Here is a 22,444-nt window from a genome sequence, read left to right as displayed (position 1 = left end):
GAGAGAGGGAGACATAGAATCGGAAGCAGGCTCCAGGCTCTGAGCCATCAGCCCAGAGCCCGACGTGGGGCTCGAACTCACAGACCGCGAGATCGTGACCTGAGTGGAAGTCGGACGCTTAACCGACTGAGCCACCCAGGCGCCCCAAGCCTCTTTTCTTTTAAAGAGTGAGTGGTGGCCATTTATATCACAACAAATAATGTTTTTGTAGTTCCATAATACATTTTATGTTAAGTCCTGTGTTTTTCTTGATCTCTTGTGTGGGTGTTTTTTAAAATCTGTGTCTATCATTGAATTTTCTTGGCATCTGGAGTGTGTTTTGATAATTTGGAAATGTTATACTTCAAGATATGAACAAATTATTTTTACGTTTTGCACATGATATTTTTAAGTTATGGGTTATACAGAACTATTACACATTCCCCATCTTTTAGAGAAACGTCCTGAAATATTACAGATGAAATCACAGAACGGTCTGGGATTGGCTTCAAATTATCCAAGGCAGGCGTTGGGGGGCAGGATTGGAGGGAGAGACAAAACGGGACCGTCCATAAGCTGGGTGATGAGGCTCATTATCTTGTCTTTACGTGTTTCAGGTTTTCCATAATTCCAAGAAGTGAAGGGGGGGGGGGGGAAACAATACAACAACAACCCAGTTTACCTTCCACCGTGAAGCTATGGCTCAGGGACCATACAGACCCCTTTATCTGGTAACCGATAACAGACGTGAAAACGGCCAGCACTTAAAACGTGCTTCGTCTGGAAGGGCCGGCGTGCGAACATGCCTGGCACAGAAGAGGGGGCCAACGCGCGTCTGAGCATTCACTGGCTTCCTTGTCTTGTGCAGCCCTCAGTTTGCCGCACGGGACCCCGTGCTCGCTTACAGACTTGCAACTGTTCCGAATTAATCAGGTTTTGAACCAGTAAGTTTGAAAGCCACCACGTCCCCTTTTATACTCTGCTCGGAGATAAATGCCTGGCACGCCCTGAATATCGACTGGCTGGTCAGATCAAAGGAAGATGTTGTTGAGACTTCAAAATAAGCCTACAGAAGAAACCAAGCGTGAGGGCTGCCTCCCAGGAAATGGTTTACGCAGCAATAAAACGACAGTCGCTGCTTTCCCATAGACGTCTTCACATGTGGCTCTTAAGAAGTGCTTCCTAACGTCTCTATCAATCATGTTTTCAGGCTCTCTATGAGAGAGTTGTGATCAAAAAGGCTAAAAGGTCTATTTTGGAAATGGGGGAGCTTATAAAGCAGTGAAAATAAGAGGAGGAGGGGAGGAGGGGGAGTAGGAAGGGGGAGAAGGGGGAGGAGGAAGGGGAGGAGGGGAAGGGGAGGAGGAAGGGGAGGGGGAGGAGGAGGAAGGGGAGGAGGGGGAGGAGGAGAAGGAGGAAGACGAGAAGGAAAAGGAGGAGGAGGAGAAGGAGGGGGGAGGGAGAGGAAGGGGGAGGAAGGAGGAGGAAGGGGGAGGAGGAGGAGGAGGAGGGGGAAGAAGAGAAGGAGGAGGGAGGAGGGGGAAGAGAAAGGGGGGAGAAGGGGGAGAAGGAGGAGGAGGAAGACGAGGAGGAGGAGGAGGGGAGGAGGAGGAAGGAGGCGGAAGAGGAGGGGGAGGAGGGGGGAGGAGGGGGAGGAGGGGGAGGGGGAGGAGGAGAAGGAGGAGGGGGGAAGAGGAAGGGGGAGGGGGAAGAGGAAGGGGGAGGGGGAAGAGGCAGGGGGAGGGGGAAGAGGCAGGGGAGGGGGAAGGGGAGAGTGGGGAGGAGGAAGGATGAGGAGAAGGGGGGAGGAGGAGGAAGAGGAGGGAGGAGGAAGGAGGGAGGGGGAGGAGGGGGGAGGAGGAGGAAGAGGAGGGAGGAGGAAGAAGAAGGAGGAGGAGGAGGAAGAGGGGGGAGGAGGAGGGGGAGGAGGAAGAGGAGGTGAGAGGAGGTAGAGGAGGAGGGGGAGGAGGAAGAAGGAGCAGGACGGGGGAGGAGAAGGAGGAGGAGGGGGAGGAGGAAGGAGGGGGGAGGAGGAAGGAGGGGGGAGGAGGGAGGAGGGGGAGGAGGAAGGAGGGGGGGGAGGAGGAGGAGCAGGAGGGTGGGAGGAGGAAGGAGGAGGGGGAGTAGGGGGGAGGAGAAGGAGGAGGAGGGTGGAGGAGGATGGAGGACAGGGGGAGGAGGAAGGAGAGGAGGGGGGAGGAGGAGGAGGGGAAGAGGGGAGGAAGAGGAGGAGGGGGGAGGAGGGAGGAGGGGGAGGAGGAAGGAGGAGGGGGGAGGAGGAGGAGGAGGGTGGAGGAGGAGGGAGGACAGGGGAGGAGGAAGGAGAGGAGGGGGGGAGGAGGAGGAGGAGGGGAAGAGGGGAGGAAGAGGAGGAGGGGGGAGGAGGGGGGAGGAGGGGGGGAGGAGGGAGGAGGGGGAGGAAGAAGGAGGAGGGGGGAGGAGGAGGAGGAAGAGGGTGGAGGAGGAGGGAGGACAGGGGGAGGAGGAAGGAGAGGAGGGGGGAGGAGGAGGAGGGGAAGGGGGAGGAAGAGGAGGAGGGGGAGGAGGGAGGAGGGGAGGAGGAAGGAGGAGGGGGGAGGAGGAGGAGGAGGAGGGTGGAGGAGGAGGGAGGACAGGGGGAGGAGGAAGGAGAGGAGGGGGGAGGAGGAGGAGGAGGGGAAGAGGGGAGGAAGAGGAGGAGGGGGGAGGAGAGAAGGAGGAGGAGGAGGAGGAGGCAGCAGCCGCAGCATGGCCACGTCCTGCTCAATATGAAGACAGGATCCTGGGGTGTGGCCGGAAGTTCCTCAGGCCAGTGCTATCCACCTCCCACAAGCCTCCCTCCCTCCCTGAAAAGTAAAAGCTTATGGGAGGAAGCAGGACCAGTGTGTGTGTGCTGGGGAGGGAGGGGGCTGCCCCGTATCGTCACACGTCTGCGTGGCTGGGGGCCAGAGAGAAGGAGATCCTGGAGGCTCGGTCACAGGGAGGAAGACCCCTGCTCAGGCGGGGTCGAGCCGCGCCAAGACCTACCTCCTCCTGCATTCCACATTCCAGCAGCATGGTCACACAGGCCTCAATGGGGAAGGCGATCTCCCGGCCGCTGATCATGAGGTGCTCCTCCAAGGGCTTCCCGAAGGAAGGCTTCTCTACCCAGGCCTCTGAGCGGGGCAAGCGAGAGAGGCCAGTGGGCAGTTAGCGAAGGTCACTTGTGCTCGAATACGTCTGCCCTCGAGTCAGATCTTCCTGACCATCAAACACATGGAGGACCAGTTAGGTCCCCGTTTCTGTGGTTTGGGGATGAGGGAGACAGGACTGGGTGGGGCAGACGGCTGGCTAGCTGTGTCCAGACTGCCTGGCCTGCCTCCATGGGGCACAGCCCCCAACTCGTCTTGTCGTGGGGGCCGTGCGTGTGAGTGCGCCATTAGATCAAGGCACCAGCCTTCGAAGTTCCAGAAGCTCAACCTAATGTGGTTCTGTCAGGGCGCTTGGGTGGCTCAGTCGGTTAAACATCCGACTCTTGATTTCAGCTCAGGTCGTGATCTCAGGTTTGTGGGTTCAAGTCCCACATTAGGCTCTGTGCTGAGAGCATGGAGCCTGCCTGGGATTCTCTCTCTCTTTCTGTCCCTTCCCCCCTCTCCCTCGACATAAATACACTTAAAAATTAAAAAAATAAATAAATAGATGTGGCTCTGTTGAGAGAGCGTAAGGGGGGGCTGGAAGACAGGGAACGGTCTCGACTCACAAGGCACGTGGGCTCCCCCACCCCCCAGCTCACTCACCCTGCTGTGCCTTTATCTGGGGCAGCACAGCCTGCAGGAGCGTCAGGGACTTCCTGTGGTATTCCGCCTGCACTTCTATTAGCTGAGAAGACACAAGGACAAGGTTATCGCTCGCGGGAGGGTGGGGCGCACAGGAGGCTGGACCCAGCGGGGTGCCCTGCGAGGAGGCACGAGTCCCCTGCTCTCTCATCCACCTAATGTGACGGCTGCAGCATGCTCCCCCCCCCCCCCACCCCGAGCCTCGGCAGCAGAGAACTCGCCAGAGGTGGAAATCTCGGGGAGCCGGAGAACCACGAAGGAACAGGGGGACCACCCCAGGCCGGGAGCCTGACGGAGAGCTAGCCTCCACGGCGACGGGACCTCGCCTGGCACCCCATCCTCCAAGCAAAAGCAGCAAAGGGAGGAAAGCAATAGGAAAACACAAGCAGGAAACGCACTTAGAGATTTGCCTGGAAATTCCGTTTCCCTGGAAGACCGAGCTGTATGCTAGTCTGTATGGATCTTGGTTTCTGTAAGGTGAGTTTATACAGTTTTTTTTTTTTTTTTAGTTTTTTATTTATTTTGAGAGAGACAGAGAGCACGCGAGCGAGCTGGGGAGGGGCAGAGAGAGAGAGAGGGAGAGAGAGAGAATATCCCAAGGAGGTTCTGTGTGGTCAGTGCAGAACCCAACATGGGGCTCGATCCCATGAACCGTGAGATCATGACCTGAGCTGAAACCAAGAGTCAGTCGCTTACCCGACTGAGCCACCCAGGCACCCCTCTGCAAAATGGGTTTGATATGTAAGTGATCAGAAAATGTGTGGCTTGAGACGCCCGGGTGGTTCAGTCGGGTAAGCGACCGACTCTTGGTTTTGGCTCAGGTCGTGGTCTCATGGTTCGTGAGCTCGAGCGCTGTATGAGGCTCCACGTTGACAGCAGGGAGCCTGCTTCGGATATTCTCTCTCTCTCTCTCTCTCCCTCTCCATCTGCCCCTCCCCCCACTCACTCTCTCTCTCTCTCAAAACAAACTTAAAAAAAGAAAAAAGAAAAGAAAACGTGTGTGGCTTGATGTAGCATCCTCTGTGAGTACCTTGGCGGTGAAACAGCTTTGGCTCTCGTGATACAACCCCAAAAATCAAATTCTTTCAATTTGCCCACTTTTGACCATCCCACCACTAAACCAGCGGCTGAAGTGTCCACAAGGGCAGACAAACCCCAGGGAACAACACCATTTCCGAACCCTCACCCTCCCACCCTGCCATCGGGTGTGCGTGCACCAGGGGAAGGGGAGGGAACCACTCTGTTTAAATGCTCGACGCGGACGGTAGATAACCTTGACCTCCGAGTGAAACCTAAAAACTAACATGAGTTTAAAAAAAAAAAAAAAAAAAAATCCGAGCACCAGAATAAATGGTCCATAAGCAGGAAGGAGGCAGTCCAAGGTGGCTTTGGAATGTCAAAAAGGTCATTCATTTAAGAAATTTTAAAATATTACCTCCGTACATATACCCGATGGAATAAACTTGTGAACGTGCTGCTATTTTTAAATAAACCGTCCAGGGGGCGCCTGGGTGGCGCAGTCGGTTAAGCGTCCGACTTCAGCCAGGTCACGATCTCGCGGTCCGTGAGTTCGAGCCCCGCGTCGGGCTCTGGGCTGATGGCTCAGAGCCTGGAGCCTGTTTCCGATTCTGTGTCTCCCTCTCTCTCTGCCCCTCCCCCGTTCATGCTCTGTCTCTCTCTGTCCCAAAAATAAAATAAACGTTGAAAAAAAAAAAAATTTAAAAAAAATAAAAAAAAATAAATAAATAAACCGTCCAGGTTGGAAGGAATATGCTTATCAGTGCTTTTTCAGGATGGAAGGGATTCATCTGAATGTCTGGACCACTCGCCGATCACAGCTGTGACCGGCCCTTGCCTCTGCTACTACGCTTCCATCGTAAACGTTCCAGTCCTCTTCCTTCTCCTCTTTACCTTCCTTCCTTATCACCCCATCACTTCCTGGATCATTTAAAGTTTGCATCTTATCCCCCAGAGTTAAAGGCAGGCGAGCTTAACCTGGATTTTTAACTTGTGGTTTTTCTCTCAAGTGTTTTGAATTGTTGCTGGTTTTGTTTTGCTCTGCTTTGTTTTTAAAAAACTATTTTTAACGTTTATTTTTGAGAGATAGAGCGCGAACGGGGCAGGGGCAGAGAGACAGAGAGGGAGACACAGAATCCCAAGCAGGATCCAGGCTCTGAGCTGTCAGCACAGAGCCCGACGTGGGGCCTGAACTCACGAACTGTGAGATCATGACCTGAGCCGAAGTTGGACGCTTAACCGACTGAGCCACCCAGGCGCCCCTGTTCTGTTTTGTTTTTGACTTGCCTTGCACTTACCCTGGTAAAGAGCCAGGGTCTTAATTATTTGGACCAGATTATTCAAGTATGGATGACTCAGACCTGTTTCTTAATCTGCTTTCATCGACGAGAGGCCACCTTAATCATCGTTTACCTACTTGTCATGGTCTTTGGCCAAGATCGAAATGAAAAACAAATATTTGCTGGGGGGTTATCATCTCCTTCCCAAGCTCCCTGTTTATGATAGACCAGGGCGTCTTAACCTTGGCCCGACGGACATTTGGGATGGAGTCACTCTTCGCTGTGGGAGGCTGTCCTGTGCACTGTAAGATGTTCAGCAGCACTCCTGACCCTAGGTGCACCTCCCCCAGTGGTGACAGCCCCAAACGTCTGCAGACATGGCCAGACATCCACTGGAAGAGGGGACAAAATCACCCCTGAGAACCGCTGTTACAGACGACAGAATTGCAATCATCTGCATGGGCGGATGGGTTGACTTTTACTCTTAGGTTAGTGAAATCCATGCAAAGGGAAAGAGAACACAGGATTGATTCACAGACAGAACCATTAAATACCATATTCTTTCCCATAGTGTGTTCCACCATTTGGTTCCACACCCCTTTCCTTCTTGTCCGCACCCTGCCTCTTGGGACCAAATTTTTAGGGCTCTTACCTTTCTGGACCCTTACCGTTTGAAAGTAGTTTGCATAGTCGATTTCTTTGGCCACAAAACTGTACATGTCCGCCGAGAGTTGGTCCTGCGGGAGGGGAAACACAGCACTGAGGCCAAACATAAAACAATCGAGCAGCTAACGCGTGAGGCTAGACATCACAGGAAGCCTTCACCGCTGAAGGAAGCAGGAGCCTTCACCACTGTGAAATCCTGTTTTTAATAATTTCTGACACATGGCCAAGTTTTCTCATGGGCGTCCCTGTGTCTCCCAACCAGGACTCCAGAGGATGAGTAAGTGTGAAAAGAACACCTAGGCCGGTAGTCTCCCCGGGGATTGTAACACGTGAGCCAGAGTCCAGAGTCAGGAAGGCTGGCGTGGGGGAGTGATGTGCAAATCACTTCCACACATCTCCGCGGCCGGCACCCCCTCCGAGGACAAGGGGCGCTCCTGCCCTCCCTGAAATGGCCTGCCACTTCCTTTCCCTGATCCCTGAACCGCTCTGCTCTCCTTCATCCTCAACACTGACTGGTTGGTCACCCGCGTCTGGGCGAGAAGTGGAAACACAACAGTTGGGGGGAAGGTGGCTAAGACAGCTGGGCCGGTTCAAAGCAGGGCTGCGGATTCAACATTGGGAAGAGCGCAGGCTCTGCCCACGTCATGCGCAAGTCTCGGGGTGTTGACCGTCCTGCACCATCCAGCTCTCCGCGGGATCAGGGGGCAGTGGCCTCTTGCTGGATCGGAGTCTGGGGTGCGTTCTCTTTCGAGAGCGGGTCACTTCCATGGAAACGCCCACGGCAAGGGGGCAGTTAATGGTATGTTTTGGGTAGGACTGCAGACTCCGTCACTGAGCATGTCTGTTAGCCTGTTGTGTCTCTGAACTTGTCTGCCCAAGTCAGGTGGTCTCTAGAGTTCCTCCCGGATCTCTGCAAGAGACAGATCTTTACAAGAGATGCTCAGCTGAGGAGAGAAGAGCCTATCACGCGTGAGTTGCGGAAACTATGAGAACAGCCCTAGAAAGCGGATCCAGGTGCTGAATGAAGGAAGGCGAGCCACCACATGCTTCAGGAAGAGGCTGTTTCATGGACTGCCCCCCCGTTCCACCAAGCATTCTGCACCAACCTCACAACCCTCAGCCCCCCTGCCCCCCAGCTGCCAATTAAGCCAGGCTCAGTGAGAGCACTGGAACATGAGCAGGGATCTGTTTCCTTTTCCAGGACCCTGGACAAGCAGACACTGTTGAAGCGTTCTTGTACCTACAAGGCACAGAATTAAGAGGGAAATCTGTTCTTTGGAGAGCTTTAAGCACAGATCAGTCAATGCTACACTTGGTCCAGTTTCAAAGGATGAAGAAAGAGGAAAGAAATGAATTAACATTCCGGGCACCTGGGTGGCTCAGTGGGCTAAGTGTCCCTCTTGGGCTCAGGTCATGATCTCACGATCTGTGAGTTCGAGCCCCACATCGGCTCTGTGCTGACAGCTCAGAGCCTGGAGCCTGCTTCGGATTCTGTGTCTCCCTCTCTCTCTGCCCCTCCCCCACTCATTCTGTGTCTGTCTCTCTCTCTCTCTCAAAAATAAATAAACATTAAAAAGATTTTTTTTTTTAACATTTATTTATTTTTGAGACAGAGAGAGACAGAGCATGAACGGGGGAGAGGCAGAGAGAGAGGGAGACACAGAATCCAAAACAGGCTCCAGGCTCCGAGCAGTCAGCACAGAGCCCGACGCGGGGCTCGAACTCACATACCGCGAGATCGTGACCTGAGCCGAAGTCGGACGCTTAACCGACTGAGCCACCCAGGCGCCCCTAAAAAGATTTTTAAAAAGAAATGAATTAACATTCGTGGGGAAGAATCTAGGTGCCAGGCACGACGTCACATGGAGTTCTCATCTAAACATCTTAGGTAGGTGCTGAATTTGGGGGGAGTGGCTACCAAGAAAGAGTTTAAGGATCTCACCTGCCCGTCCTCCACGGTCTTAAATGTGCTTTGCACAGCAGAGGCTTTGTAACTATTTGCTGAATGAGAAATGAAGGTGCGGTAATTTTCCCCATGGGTAAAATGGTTTTTGTTTTTTTAATTTTTTTTTATTATTACTTACTTTATTTTTGAGAGGCAGAGAGAGACAGAGCACAAGTGGGGAGGGGCAGAGAGAGGAGGAGACAGAATCCAAAGCAGGCTCCAGCCTCTGAGCCCGACGTGGGGCTCGAACCCACGAACTGTGAGATCATGACCCGAGCCGAAGTCGGACGCTTGACCGACTGAGCCACCCAGGCGCCCCCAGGTAAAATGGGTTCTAAGCCTCAGCTCCCCCTCATCAGAGCTCCCCTACAATGAAAGCCTTTGTAGGACTGCTGAAGCCAGCAGTTTCTAGAGGAACCAATTTAAGCTGCCATGCCTATGACAGTTTTGGTCAGGAGGCATCCATCACCAGCAGCCGTGAGGGAGGTAGGTCAAGGCAGGGAAAAAACAAAGGGTCGAATGATAAAAATGGCTCAGCACACAGAGGAAAGGCAGGGACCCCTTGAAAGACTAAATGGTACACCTTCGATGACTCAGCATTTGAGCTATGCCAAAAGATGATGTTGGAAAAGTCAGACAGACCATCTGTGGGCGCCCTCAGGAACACGAAAGGATTTCTTAAAGGTATAATCGGATTACCGTCTTACTGAGTTAACAACAGTCCCAAATAAGCCGAATTGTAAGAAATGAAAGTGAAAACTAAATCCAATTTCCATTTATGTGAATCATGAGCAAATTTCCTTTATAAAGAAAAGAAAAATCAATCATCACCAGAGTTTAACGTGTTTTTTTTTTTTTTTTTTAATTTTTGGGACAGAGAGAGACAGAGCATGAACGGGGGAGGGGCAGAGAGAGAGAGAGACACAGAATCGGAAACAGGCTCCAGGCTCTGAGCCGTCAGCCCAGAGCCCGATGCGGGGCTCGAACTCACGGACCGCGAGATCGTGACCTGGCTGAAGTCAGACGCTTAACCGACTGCGCCACCCAGGTGCCCCTTAACGTGTTTTAAAAATCATTTGTTTTCTGCTTTCGCGATGAATCCACGCTCGGAAAAAATACAGAGTAAATACCCAAGTTCACCTGCAATCCCACCACACAGAGAGAGCGCTACAAACACACGTGATGTCTGCTCACATTATATCTATTTTCATCAGTCCCACACTTTGTATGGTTGGTTTGCAAAAATGGGACCAGACCATGTTGCAGTTTATTCCCCCCCCACCCCCCCAGAGAAACAATCTAACAGTCACATGACATTTAATGTATGAATGGACCATATATTGAACAGACCAACCAGTCTGTTGCTGGATACTGTGTTTCTAATTTTTCATTACAACACTTGGAAAGCATGTGTTCGTATAGATTTGCACCCGTCTCTTGATTATTTCCTTAGGATAAATTCTGCAGTTTAAAATTAATTCTGGTTTTGTATTTCCTTATAGTTAAATTTATTTAAAAGAATTTCTTTTTAAGTTTTTATTTACATTGGGGGGGGGGGAGGGAGGGAGGGTGAGAGAGAATTCCAAGCAGGTACCACACTGTCAGCACAGAGCCAAATGTGGGGCTTGATCTCATGAACCGTGAGATCATGACCTGAGCCAAAATTAAGAGTTGGACGCTCAACCGAGTCACCCAGGCACCCCGTTCTTATAGTTAAATTAAAAAATATTAGCAAGATTGAGTTGGGATATTAGGGATTTTAGTTAAAAAAAAAAAAAAAGACACCTAGGCATAGCATAGCATATTCAAACTTCAGAAAATCAAAAACAAAGAAAAAATACTGAAAGAAGCCAGAGGTTAAAAATGTTTTAGCAGAACACAAGATAAGAATTACATCTGACTTCTCCTCAGAAAACATGCAAAGCCAGAAGAGGGTAGAGTAAAATATTTAAAGTATGGAGAAGAGGGGGAAAAAAAAAAAGCTCACCAATCTAGAAATCCATACACTGCAAAATTACTTTCAAAAGGGACTTAAAGAGGAGTGCCTGAGTGGCTCAGTTGGTTAAGCGCCCAACTTCAGCTCAGGTCATGATCTCACGGCTCATGAGTTCGAGCCCCACGTCGGGCTCTGTGCTGACAGCTCAGAGCCTGGAGGCTGCTTAGATTCTACATCTCCCTCTCTCTCTCTGCCCCTCCCCTACTCATGCTCTGTCTCTCTCAAAAATAAGTAAAACATTAAAAAAAAAATTTTTTTAAAGGGATTTGAAGAAATTTACGGGATTTGTTGCCAGCAGACCGGTCTTATAAGAAATGTGTGAAAAAAAATGTTCTTTAAGACAGAATGAAAAAGATAAAGGTCAGAAACTCAGACGCTCACAAAGAAAGGACAAGCATTAGAGAAGGACTAAGTGAAGATACCATAAAACTTTTATTTTTCTCATGCTTAATCTACGGGATAAATTTGCAAGCAACAATGTACTTACGCATATGTGAACGTATCCATGCATTGAGATAAACACACGATTGCACGGTGTATGATTACATGGATACAGTCATATAAACACACTTGTGCTTACGAACGCTTACGTACAAGTCAGTGGAAGGAACCAGGGGTATTTTCTCACTGAGACATACTTGCACTATATGGGAAATGCTAAACAGCTCTTCCAAAGTGGACTTGGATGCGTGATAAATATATATTGCAAATGGGCTCCCACTAAAAACATAAACCCTAAGAAAAGTATAATTAATAGGCTGAGAAAGGAGAAAAAGCAAAGCCACCTGAAAGCCTAAAGTGAAGCCTCAAAAGGCAGAAACTTTGAGAGCAAAAATAGTAACAGAGAAGAAGAGAAACAAATAGAAAACAGGAAGAATTATGGTAGGTATTACTATATTCAACAATCACTTAAACATCAATGGTCTAAATACACGAATTCAAAGATTGTTGGGGCTCAGTCGGTTCAGCCTCTGACTCTTGGATCTTGGCTCAGGTCATGCTCTCACAGTTTGTGGGTTCAAGCCCCGTGTCGGGCTCTTTGCTGACAGCTTGGAGCCTGGAGCCTGCTTCGGAGTCTGTGTCTCCCTCTCTCTCTGCCCCTCCCCCGTTCACGCTCTATCTCTAGCTCTCAAAAATAAACATTAAAAAAAAATTTTTTTTTAACGACATGCTATTAAATAACCCAATTGAAAAGTGGACAAAAGACCTGCACAAACACGTCACCAAAGAACATAGACAGATAGCAAGTAAGTGCATGAGAAAATGTTCATCATCTTGTGTCGTTAGGGCAGTACAATTTAGAACAACAAGGAGAGACCACTGTACCTCTGCTGAAATGCCCAATATTCAAAACACAGACCGGGCCAAATGCTTTAACCTTGAGGTGGAAGATGCCTGGAATCTTAAACCCCGTGCAAGGGAAACATACATATAAACAAGTTTTTAATGGCAGACATCAACAAAAGACTAACCACAGACTGGAAAATGACTTGGGACACAACAGGTAGAAGAAAGTTGAATACCCCGAATATGCGGGGAACATCTATAAACTGGCATTTAAGGAAAGTAGAAATGTTAGTTCAAATGCCAACAAAAATAGGCAATTAGAGGGGCACCTGGGTGGCTCAGTCAGTTAAGCGTCCGACTTTGGCTCAGGTCATGATCTCGCGGTTTGTGGGTTTGAGCCCCACATCGGGCTCTGTGCTGACAGCTCGGAGCCTGGAGCGTGTTTCAGATTCTGTGTCTCCCTCTCTCTCTGCCCCTCCGCTGCTCATGCTGTGTCTCTCTCTCTCTCAAAAATAAAGACACATTAAACAAATTTGAAAATAAATATCGGTGAGCAGGGGGACTTGGTCATCCTCTCTGGAAGCAAAAGGGTTGCTGGGCAGGAATGGGGCGGGGGGGGGGAATTACTGGTGCTTTTCTTGATATGTTTTTGTACTTTTTCACTGGTTATGGTAAATTGTATCACTTTTTTAACCCTTGAAGAGGAAACTAACATAGTTTTTGGTAAAAATAACAATTGTAAAAAGGCATGGACCAATGAAGGTATTAGAGTTCTGTTCTGATGTAGTTGGACAGTCCTATCCAGCACCCCCTCGACACCACCGTCTCTTGTGTGTTAAGGTATAATTTTGTAAGAAACAAGATTCTTTTAAAAAAAGGTTTTTTTTAATGTTTTTATTTATTTTTGAGAGAGAGACAGAGCACAAGCAGGGGAGGGACAGAGAGAGAGAGGAGGACAAAGAGAGAGGAGGACAGAGAATCTGAAGCAGGCTCCAGGCTCTGAGCTGTCAGCACAGAGCCTGACGCGGGGCTCGAACTCGTGAACCGCGAGATCGTGACCTGAGCCAAAGTCAGACCCTTAACTGACTGAGCCACCCAGGTGCCCCAAGAAACAAGATTCTTACCTAAGGAACACATTGCCACGTTACGATGGCAAATGAGCTGTACTTACGAGGAGTCCTGGATCTGATGAAGGATTTCAAAGTTTTACTTTGCTGGATTCCATAGCATTGCAGCTGGAGAGATCATGAGTCCTTGACAGATTGGCCAGTGTTGCTAATTTCCAGAGAGAAATGCTATCTGACCCTGAACGTCACCTGAACGCAAGGTCAAAGCCACCTGCGCTGTAGAAGGATGCGCCCACGGGCCAGCGGACGAGACTAGAAAAGGCCACAAAGATCAGAGATGGCTGCATGCAAAGTGGCTATTCTCCGCTAAAAGCGCAGGAGATAAAGACACCTGGTTCCCAGCATACTTCCAGGAACATGACACGCTTGTTCCTTGGATCTAAACCCAAATGGACCTGAGCGCACGTGTACAGACGTGCATAGACTGTTCCCCGGATCTGAACCCAAAGGGACCTGAGTGCAAGTATACAGACGTGCATAGACTGTTCCTCGCACTGAAGCCAAACGGACCTGAGCGCACGCATACAGATGTGCATAAAATGTTCCTTGGACTTAAAGCCAAATGGACCTGAGCGCACGTATACAGATTTGCATAGACTGTTCGTCGGCTCTAAACCCAAACGGGCCTCAGCGCACGTATACAGACGTGCATAGCCTGTTCCCCGGCTCTGAACCCAAACGGACCTGAGCGCACGTATACAGACGTGCATAGACTGTTCCCCAGTTCTGAACCCAAACGGACCTGAGCGCACGCATACAGATGTGCATAAAATGTTCCTTGGACTTAAAGCCAAATGGACCTGAGCGCACGTATACAGATTTGCATAGACTGTTCGTCGGCTCTAAACCCAAACGGGCCTCAGCGCACGTATACAGACGTGCATAGCCTGTTCCCCGGATCTGAACCCAAACGGACCTGAACCCAAACGGACCTGAGCGCACGTATACAGACGTGCATAGACTGTTCCCCAGTTCTGAACCCAAACGGACCTGAGCGCACGCATACAGATGTGCACAGACACAGAGCTCCATAAACGGCACATTGCCAATTAACGCCTATCAGCTCCAAGACACCTACTCCTCAGAACGAGACATTCCTCTCTTAAACCAGAGGGAACGTCTCTCGTCCGTGACTATCTCCTCGGTCAGCATTCCAGCCTCATCATTAACTGTGTCCTGGGAGGCGAGAGACGGATAAAAGGGCTCAGGGAATATTAAAGGGTGAACCAGAAGCTAAACAATTTAATACCGGCAGTGAGTCAAGGTTCGCCTACGGTCTAGATTCTCAACTGTTCTTTCCAGCCCGGAATCCATCCTGTGGGACTCAGAGCGCCCTACAAACGCTTCGCATGGAGGCCAAGGCCATTTCCTCTTTGCCTGCCATGCAGGAACCCTGTTCATAACCCACCACTGCCACCAACCCCACCCCAGTCTAGGTCGCCTCAAAGCCCCAGCTCTTAGGGCTCATCCTGGCTCTGGGGATGCCCGTGGGCAAGCCTGGGGACGTTCAGTCCAACCAGACGTCACCCTTAGGGTTTTCCTACAACTCCGGTGAAGAATCAGGGACTCCCTGAGGGCTCCCCCATCTGTCCCGGTGAGGAGGAGCAAAGTGGGGGGGGGGGGCGGGTACCCTGCAAATCTCCACTCGGTTGGCGGCCTCGTCCATCTCTTCCCTGAGGGCGTCAGCTTTGGCACCTGCGGGCTGCAAGCTGCCGGACAAACCTAAAGACTTCGACGTCTGCTGCCACCTGGTGGAAAACAGGAGAAAAAGAGACGTGTGAGACAGGCCGAGCCCTGGGGTATCACGGGGACACCGAGAGAAGAGCCGGTTAGGGACGTTCCCCAGGAGGCCCCGGGCGGTAGCTGCTGGACACAGAGGATCAGCCGCCCCGTTCGGACAAGGGCGGGCATTCCCCGGATTGTCCCCCACGTTCCCCTGAACACCAGGGATCACACAGGACCACCACCGGTGCTTCCTCTGAAGCACAGGGCTGGCTGTCCCTTTCTGGCCCCTGACTGTCCCGCGGACTCCGAGTCTGGAGACGCTCACTGACTTGGCTGCAGCCGAAACCGTGGCGAGCTGAGAGCACGGGCAGTTAAGATCAAAGACGAATCTGAAAGCGAAAGCCTCTGCCAGCCAGCGCGGAAAGCTTGCTGTCAACATTGAGAGGCGGCGCTCATATTTCCTTAAACGTTTCTCTTTTCGCGGACAAGACCTGCCGTCGGAGGCAGGCGCTGGGGGCAGGCTGGGTGGCGAAGCTGCTGCTCTGGCGTGATCAGGGGGATACCCACAAAGCAGCTCCCCAGAAGGAAGGCTCCGATGACCCTAGATGGTAGCAGGTGTCGCGGGGTCAGCAGCGGGTTCCTCGTGTGATTAGGACGTCAGGACAGCCAACACCTGTCTGCAGTCTAACACCTGCCTGAAAATCGGGGTGGGGAGGGGCAGCGAGGGGAAGGGGGCCCTGGTGGGGGTCACTGCCCAGACTGCAGTGCAGCTGTGTTTCAGGGGGGCTCATGGGGCCCAAGCTGCCAGATGTCTCAATTGCCAAGAGAAGCTGGCAACTGTCACAGGAACCCTCCTGATGAAATATGGCAACAGGTTAGTTTCTCTCTCTCTTTTTTTTAAGTTTATCTATTTATTTTGAGAGAGACAGGGAGAGACACTCCCAAGCAGGCTCCGCACTGTCAGCACAGAGCCTGATGCGGGTCTCGATCTCACAAACCATGAGATAATGACCTGAGCCGAAAGCAAGACTCAGACGCTGAATCAAATGAGCCAACCCGGCACCCCTAAATACTTTTTAAAAATTTATTTATTTATTTTGAGGGGTGGGGCAAGTGGGGGAGGGACAGAGAGAGAGGGAGAGAGAGAGAAAATCCCAAGCAGGCTCCATACTGTTAGCGCCGAGTCTGACGTGGGGCTCGATCTCGCAGACCGTGAGATCACAACCTGAGTGGAAACCAAGAGTTGGATGCTTGACCGACTGAGCCATCCAGACGCCCCTAAATAATTTCTCTCAAACACCATATAGGCCAATAGCATACAGACCAAACTGGACGGCCCTGCAGGTACCATTTGGCTCTCACGCCATCCAACATAAAGGCAAAAGATAACGTGACCCTCACTTTGAGAGTCACAATCTCTTCTTACCCTCAGGACATACAGAGGGGTCCAAGGCTGTGACACAAGAAGAGGAAATAATAGTCATCTTTGCTATTAACAAAATAACAACAACAACAACAACAACAACAACAACAACAACAACAACAACAACAACGGATTCTGTATTCCTTAGAGAAATGCATTCACGGGAAAATTACTTAAAAAGGCTTTGGGACGTCAAGCTGGCTTGAAGGTCCAGAGACGGACACACAGGTCTTGGGAACCATTCCTCGCTCAAGAAAAGAATTCAAGGCAAAATTGAAAGGAAATACTCTACTCAAAGATGTTTCAAAATCTAAACTAACAGATAAGGATTAATACAAATTCCTGGGGAATTCTTTCTCATAAAATGGTTTGCCCTACAGAAAGGATACATTTAATAGACATCCGGAGGTTTGTTTAAGCATGTGAAACAAAGTATTAAAGTGTTGTGGATGGGTGCTTGGGTGGCGCAGTTAAGCGTCTGACTTCAGCTCAGGTCAGGATCTCACGGTTCGTGAGTTCCAGCCCCTCCTCGGGCTCTGTGCTGACAGCTCAGAGCCCGGAGCCTGCTTCGGATTCTGTGTCTCCCTCTCTCTCTCTGTTCCTCCCCCGATCTCACTCTCTCTTTCTCAAAAATAAATTCAGTGTTTAAAAAATTTAACAAAAAATAAAATTTTAAAAATAAAGCGTCGTAGGGCTTGTCAAATAAAATAGGAGACTCCATGGATGTAATTTAGATCACTGATAATGAATAGGGTAGATTATGAGATCAAGCTCTGGGGCGCCTGGCTCGCTCAGTCAGTGGAGCATGTGGCTCTTGTTCTCAGGGTTGTGAGTTCAAGCCCCACCTTGGGCGTGAGCCTACTTTAAAATATATATATATACATATATATATATATATGTATATATATGTATATATATAAAGCTATAACCACCATTTGGCTCATACTACCTAACGAAAAAATAACTAACCAATATAGGTGTGAAAAAATAAGTAAACAAAGTGACCACAGACACGGATTTTTATGGCTTCAAAGATCTGGATTAGATTAAAAAATAAAACAATTATACTTAACATGGGTGTATTAAAATGAGGACATTTTCGTACATTACCTTTCTTTTCTTCCTTATTTCCTTCTATTTTCCCCATAAATTCTACCCCTTGGCCCACATCTTGGTAATTTATTTATTTGTTCCTCTGAGTGTGTAATTTTTTTAAAATTTTTAATTAATTATTTTTTTTTTTAGAGAGAGAACATGTGCGAGCAGGGAAGAGGAGGAGACAGAGAGAGACAGAGAGAGAGAGACAGACAGACAGAGAGAAGGAGAGAGAGAGGGAGGGAGGGAGGGAGGGAGGGAGGGAGGGAGGGAATCTTAAGCAGGCTCCACACTCAGTGCAGAGATCCTGGTGCAGGGCTCGAACTCACGAACCGTGAGATCATAACCTGACCCAAGATCAAGAATCAGATGCTCGGGGCACCTGGGTGGCTCAGTCGGTTGAGAGGCCGACTTCGGCTCGGGTCATGATCTCACGGTCTGTGAGTTCGAGCCCCGCGTCGGGCTTTGTGCTGACAGCTCAGAGCCTGGAGCCTGTTTCAGATTCTGTGTCTCCCTCTCTCTGACCCTCCCCCGTTCATGCTCTGTCTCTCTCTGTCTCAAAAATAAATAAACGTTAAAAAAAAAAAAAAAGAATCAGATGCTCAACCAACTGAGCCAACCAGGCACCCCCCACATCTTGGTAGTTAAAAATCCTACATCTTTCCCCTCCTTTTATAGGGAATTTTATTCGTAATAGATAAATCACGTATTTTGAGATCACAAAGTAGTGATAAGATGTGGAATGAGACTGTGGAAATAAAGAATAAAATGACAAGGAAAACACAGAAACGTGTATGGACAGTAATCTGCCGGGAAAAGAGACCTTAACTGTGAATTTCAAGGTACGGTCGTCTTGCCAGCCACCCGTTCTATAAATAAACTCAAGAACTGTCCTGCTTTGTCAAGAGAAGAAAACAGGGATTCTTGACCAAGAAGCGTGAGCTTTAAAATTTGCAGAGCAGAAAGGTCTGCTGGGACACCATCGTTCGCTGGGAAAGATGTCATCACTACACAATCTGGGGGAGGAGGAGACAGAATACCGGCTGGCTTTCATGAAGGGGAGAGGAGAGAAACGGGCCAGAAATAAGGGTATGAGATTTTAGGGATCAGGAGGAGGGTCAAGAGGGCAAATGCAAGAGAAGTTCAAAGCAACCGGAAGTCAAGAGGAAGACTTTTCAGAACGGGAATGTTCCTGTAATGGCACATTTATTATTTCCTCCGGCCAGTCTCCCCCTTTCCTGTGTCACTGTCATCCTCTGCTTTGTGAGGCCCTGCCCCACTCCTGCTCCGATGTGTGGGCCCCAGAGAGCAGCCAGTTTGGCATGGCCCTCACCGTGAGCGGTCCAGATGAGGGTCCCTGATGCAAACCAACCCCGTGCCCCCACCCTTCATCACTGTGACCAACTGACAGGCCAAGAAAGTGGCATGTAAGCAAAGTCCGGACAAACGAGCCTCTCCTTTGTACTTCTAGAACTAGAAAGGGTCAAGGGTCATGCTGAAGAGACATGAGCCTAGAGGACCATGAAGACAATGGACGGAAGAGGCCCGTATGTGGAGAGCACAGGTGACAGATGAAGAACAGCTATTGCCCTCCCTTCCAGAGGTACTTAAATCGGCCACAGCTCCAGAATTCACTTCTAATTAGCCACTTCCTTACTTCCATGAGCTACTCAGGATCCTTCCCCAAACTCTCCTGCTTTATTTATATTAGTTTATCTGCTTCTGAAGAAGGCAAGTGTCTTAATCTGCTCAGGATGTCATGATAATATGCCACACACCTGGGAGCTTGAACAACAGGAATTGGTTTTCTCATAGTTCTGAAGACTGCAAGTCCCAGGTCAAGGCTCTGGCAAGGTTTGGGTTTAGGGGAGGGCTCTGTTGCTGGTTGGCAGAGAGCTGCCTCCTCACTCCTCAGCACACAGCCCTTCCTCTGAGCGTGGAGGGAGAAAGAAATCTCTCTTCCTCTTCTTATAAGGCCACCAATCCTACTGGATTAAGGCCCTCCCCTTACAACCTGACTTCACCTTAATTACTTCAGAAAGGCCCTATCTCCAAAGACAGTAGGGATTAGTGCTTCGACATATGGATTTGGGGAGGGAAAACACAATTTAGTCCACAGTGGGACCCAGAAGCATCAATTCAGCAGAAATATGATATGTTCTGGACTCAGAAGGGTTGATATTAGATACATGCCCAGAAAAAAAGTGAGGCAGACTTTGGAAAGGAATGGGGCTCCTTCTGTAACCATTGTCCAAGCAAACCTATCACAGAAAAGACATTTGTATAACATTCAATTCAGTTCAATTCAGTTCAGTTCAATTCAGTTCAGTTCAATTCAATTCAGTTCCATTCAGTTCAATTCCATTCAGTTCAGTTCAATTCAGTTCAGCTCAATTCAATTTAGTTCAATTCAGTTCAGTTCAATTAAGTTCAATTCAATTAAGTTCAATTCAATTAAGTTCAATTCAATTAAGTTCAATTCAATTCGCATCTTTAATCCAGCGTAAAGCTTCCTTGAGTTTTTCCTCCATCCTCCTTATCTACAATCTTTTACTCAGCTTTGGTCTTCTCTGAGGATATGAAGGCTTATCAAATTGGCTTTTGAAACAGATAAACCAGATATACTCGGATAGAGGTAAAGACACACCTCGTATTCGAATTAAACACTGGAAAAATGAGGTGGATTTGACACTACTCACCCTAGTTGTAGTAGAATTCAAAGATCTAGTCACAATGATCAAGAGTGTGTGTCCACCTGGGACATGCTGCACAGTGGAGAGCGTAACTCATGAAGGACCAAACAAACAAGACTAAAGAAAGGTCTAATAATCAGAAGAAGGACATCACAAAGAACAGAAGTGCAAACTGACCACACGGGGAGGCTGGGAGGGGTGGAGATCAGGGCAGGGAGAACCCAACTGTTCCAGAAGAGCGGCTGGTGATCTTGCTACTGAACATTTGGTCTTACTCTCACTGCTGCCTCTCGGGATGCAGTCCTCATGTGGGCTGACGAGCCAGGGGTCAGGGAAAAGGCAGAAGTTGGGGGTGGGTTGGCTTCCGAAACAACGAGGGTTGTGAAGGGTCTCAGCTGAAGTTCAGAGGCATAAAGATTTGGATAGGGGAGGTAGCGATTTCCTCCCCGAATCCCAGCATATAAGAGATGACGGGCTGGAAATGTGCAAGAGTTCATTAGATGGCAGAGTTCATTAAATCATGGAAAGCAGGTTCCTAACGATGCTTCTCTATGGTTTCAGAATCTTTACGCCACTTGGTGTCACCATCAAAAACACACCATGTGACCACATGGACCACGACTGCCCACGCACTCCCCATCTCATAAGGAGAGTGAACAAAAATACGAATGTAGAGACAGCAACTGCGAGCCCCTGATGCTAGTAGCATCCGGCCCCCCAACCAGAAGCTCCGTGTTGGAAATTCAGGTTTCCCTTACAGAAGCAGAGAGAAGCCCTCTGAGCTAAGAACCAGGTCCCCACAGAAGGAAATCACTCTACAAACCCAGGAGCAAGGCATCTACCAGTGGGACCAACAGCATGTGTTTCCTCCTCCTGTGTGACTCCCACATGTGGGTCTTGAATGCTGATGTCATGGGAGCATCTGTATGTGACCCAAGCACGTAGTCGTGAGCGATGCCAAATGAATACGTCCCATACAACCTGCTCGGTTTCCTCCACATACGCTAAGGAGAGAGCCTCAGGGGGCGCCTGGGTGGCTCTGTTGGTGAAGCGTCCAACTCTTGATTTCGGCTCAGGCCATGATCTCACGGCGCGTGAGATCCAGCCCTGCGTCAGGCTCCGCGCTAACAGTATGGGGCCCGCTTGGGATTCTCTCTCTCCCTCCCTCTCTCTGCCCCTCCCCTGCTCATGCTCTCTCTCTCTCTCTCAAAATATATACGTAAACTTTGGGGGGGGGGAAGGAGAGAGCCTCAGATCCGGGTCAGAATAGCTCTGACAACCTTTCTGTTCCTCTTCCTTCTTAACAGAAGAAGAGTGTCAGCATCACCACCTTCCGTAGGCAACAGGATTTAACAGCACTGGCTTTGCTTTTGTCCGGGTCACTTTCAGGTGTAGCCAGTACATATACAGCAGGGGCTACCGCGTTTCGGTTTCTGGGAGCGCTCCACAATGTTTCTAACAGATTCATTGGGAAGAAGTGAATCAACTTTTCACCAGATGTGTGGCTCCAGATGCCCCCAAAACTGTTCAGGTGGACTGGGAGTCTGGGAAACACAAAATTAGCTAAAGAAATCTTTGTTGTCTCTGTTGATACGACCCGTTCTATTTCTGGTCTTGGGGGACTGGCCTACATTTCCTATTGGTCCGGATACAGAATTCCAGGGTCTGAACCAGTTACCGTAGCTGCCTCCTTTTGTAAAGCAGTTGCAAAGTGTTAAAAAAAAAAAAAAAAAGGGGATAAACATGATCTCATTGGACACTGAAAACAATCCTCAAGTCAACCCACAAGTGGCGTTATTACCCGTGGGCAGGTGAGGGCACTGGAGTTCGGGGGGCAGGTGGACTGAGTAACCTAACCAGGTGGCCTGGATCTGGGAACCTCACCAGAGATTCCTGGTTCAGGATTCTATATTGCATCTCTCGGGCCAAGCAGATCCGTCTATTTGGGGTTTGTTTTTGTTTCTTTTTCTCAGGAAAATCAAAAAAGAGCTGTGCAGGTGATTAAAACTGACCGCCCAAAGGGCCTAGAGTCGAACCAAAATGTGCCTTCCACACTCGTATTCGTGAACCTACATTCCTTCGAGGTGTGAGCTTGGGCGCACACACCAGTGCAAGGATTAGAAGGTGGATACGTGCCATTGGGACAAAAGGAGGCCAGAGTCAATGGTGGCGTCTCGGAGCCTCTGGAGGTTCCCCTGCTGTAACAGGCGCTTTCTGGGGGCTTCTGGGAGACAGTGCCGGAGGAGAACAGCACAGTGGGAATGGTGCTTCCCTCATAATAGTCTTGGGTTCAGAACAGGGCTACAGAGGGGACAGCTGCACCACTGGCCTCTTCTACCCCAGCCACACTGCCTTCGTGTGGTACCCTGGATATGGCAGCCTGACTCCCCACCTCAGGACCTCTGCACGTGCTCTTC

General features: G+C 49.7%; 1 protein-coding gene and 1 long non-coding RNA gene across 7 annotated transcripts in view; one reads left to right on the top strand and one right to left on the bottom strand.

The window, feature by feature from the left end:
• The window catches only part of ARHGAP44 (Rho GTPase activating protein 44), a 182,496-nt gene that overhangs the window by 33,661 nt on the left and 126,391 nt on the right, over positions 1-22,444 (bottom strand). For all 6 annotated transcript variants that reach the window (XR_015243853.1, XM_086686063.1, XM_086686061.1 and 3 more), the window contains 4 exons: positions 14,722-14,839; positions 6,739-6,807; positions 3,735-3,816; positions 2,986-3,113 (listed from right to left, as the gene is read on the bottom strand). Coding sequence is in view for 5 of the 6 variants with exons in the window: in XM_086686063.1 (XP_086542189.1) it covers positions 2,986-3,113; positions 3,735-3,816; positions 6,739-6,807; positions 14,722-14,839 (397 nt within the window). In the remaining variant the exon portion in view is untranslated. The remainder of the gene's footprint in view (positions 1-2,985; positions 3,114-3,734; positions 3,817-6,738; positions 6,808-14,721; positions 14,840-22,444) is intronic.
• LOC147574043 (uncharacterized) lies at positions 3,835-21,007 on the top strand. Its single transcript, XR_015243854.1, has 2 exons — positions 3,835-4,250; positions 20,589-21,007. It is a non-coding gene; the product is annotated as an uncharacterized LOC147574043 (long non-coding RNA).

This window comes from Puma concolor, chromosome E1, assembly GCF_028749965.1.
Source record: "Puma concolor isolate L17-30 chromosome E1, mPumCon1.1.hap2, whole genome shotgun sequence".
Lineage (NCBI taxonomy): Eukaryota > Metazoa > Chordata > Mammalia > Carnivora > Felidae > Puma > Puma concolor.
The sequence above is the reverse complement of the archived record's forward strand: the minus strand, read 5'-3'. Positions and strand labels throughout refer to the sequence as shown.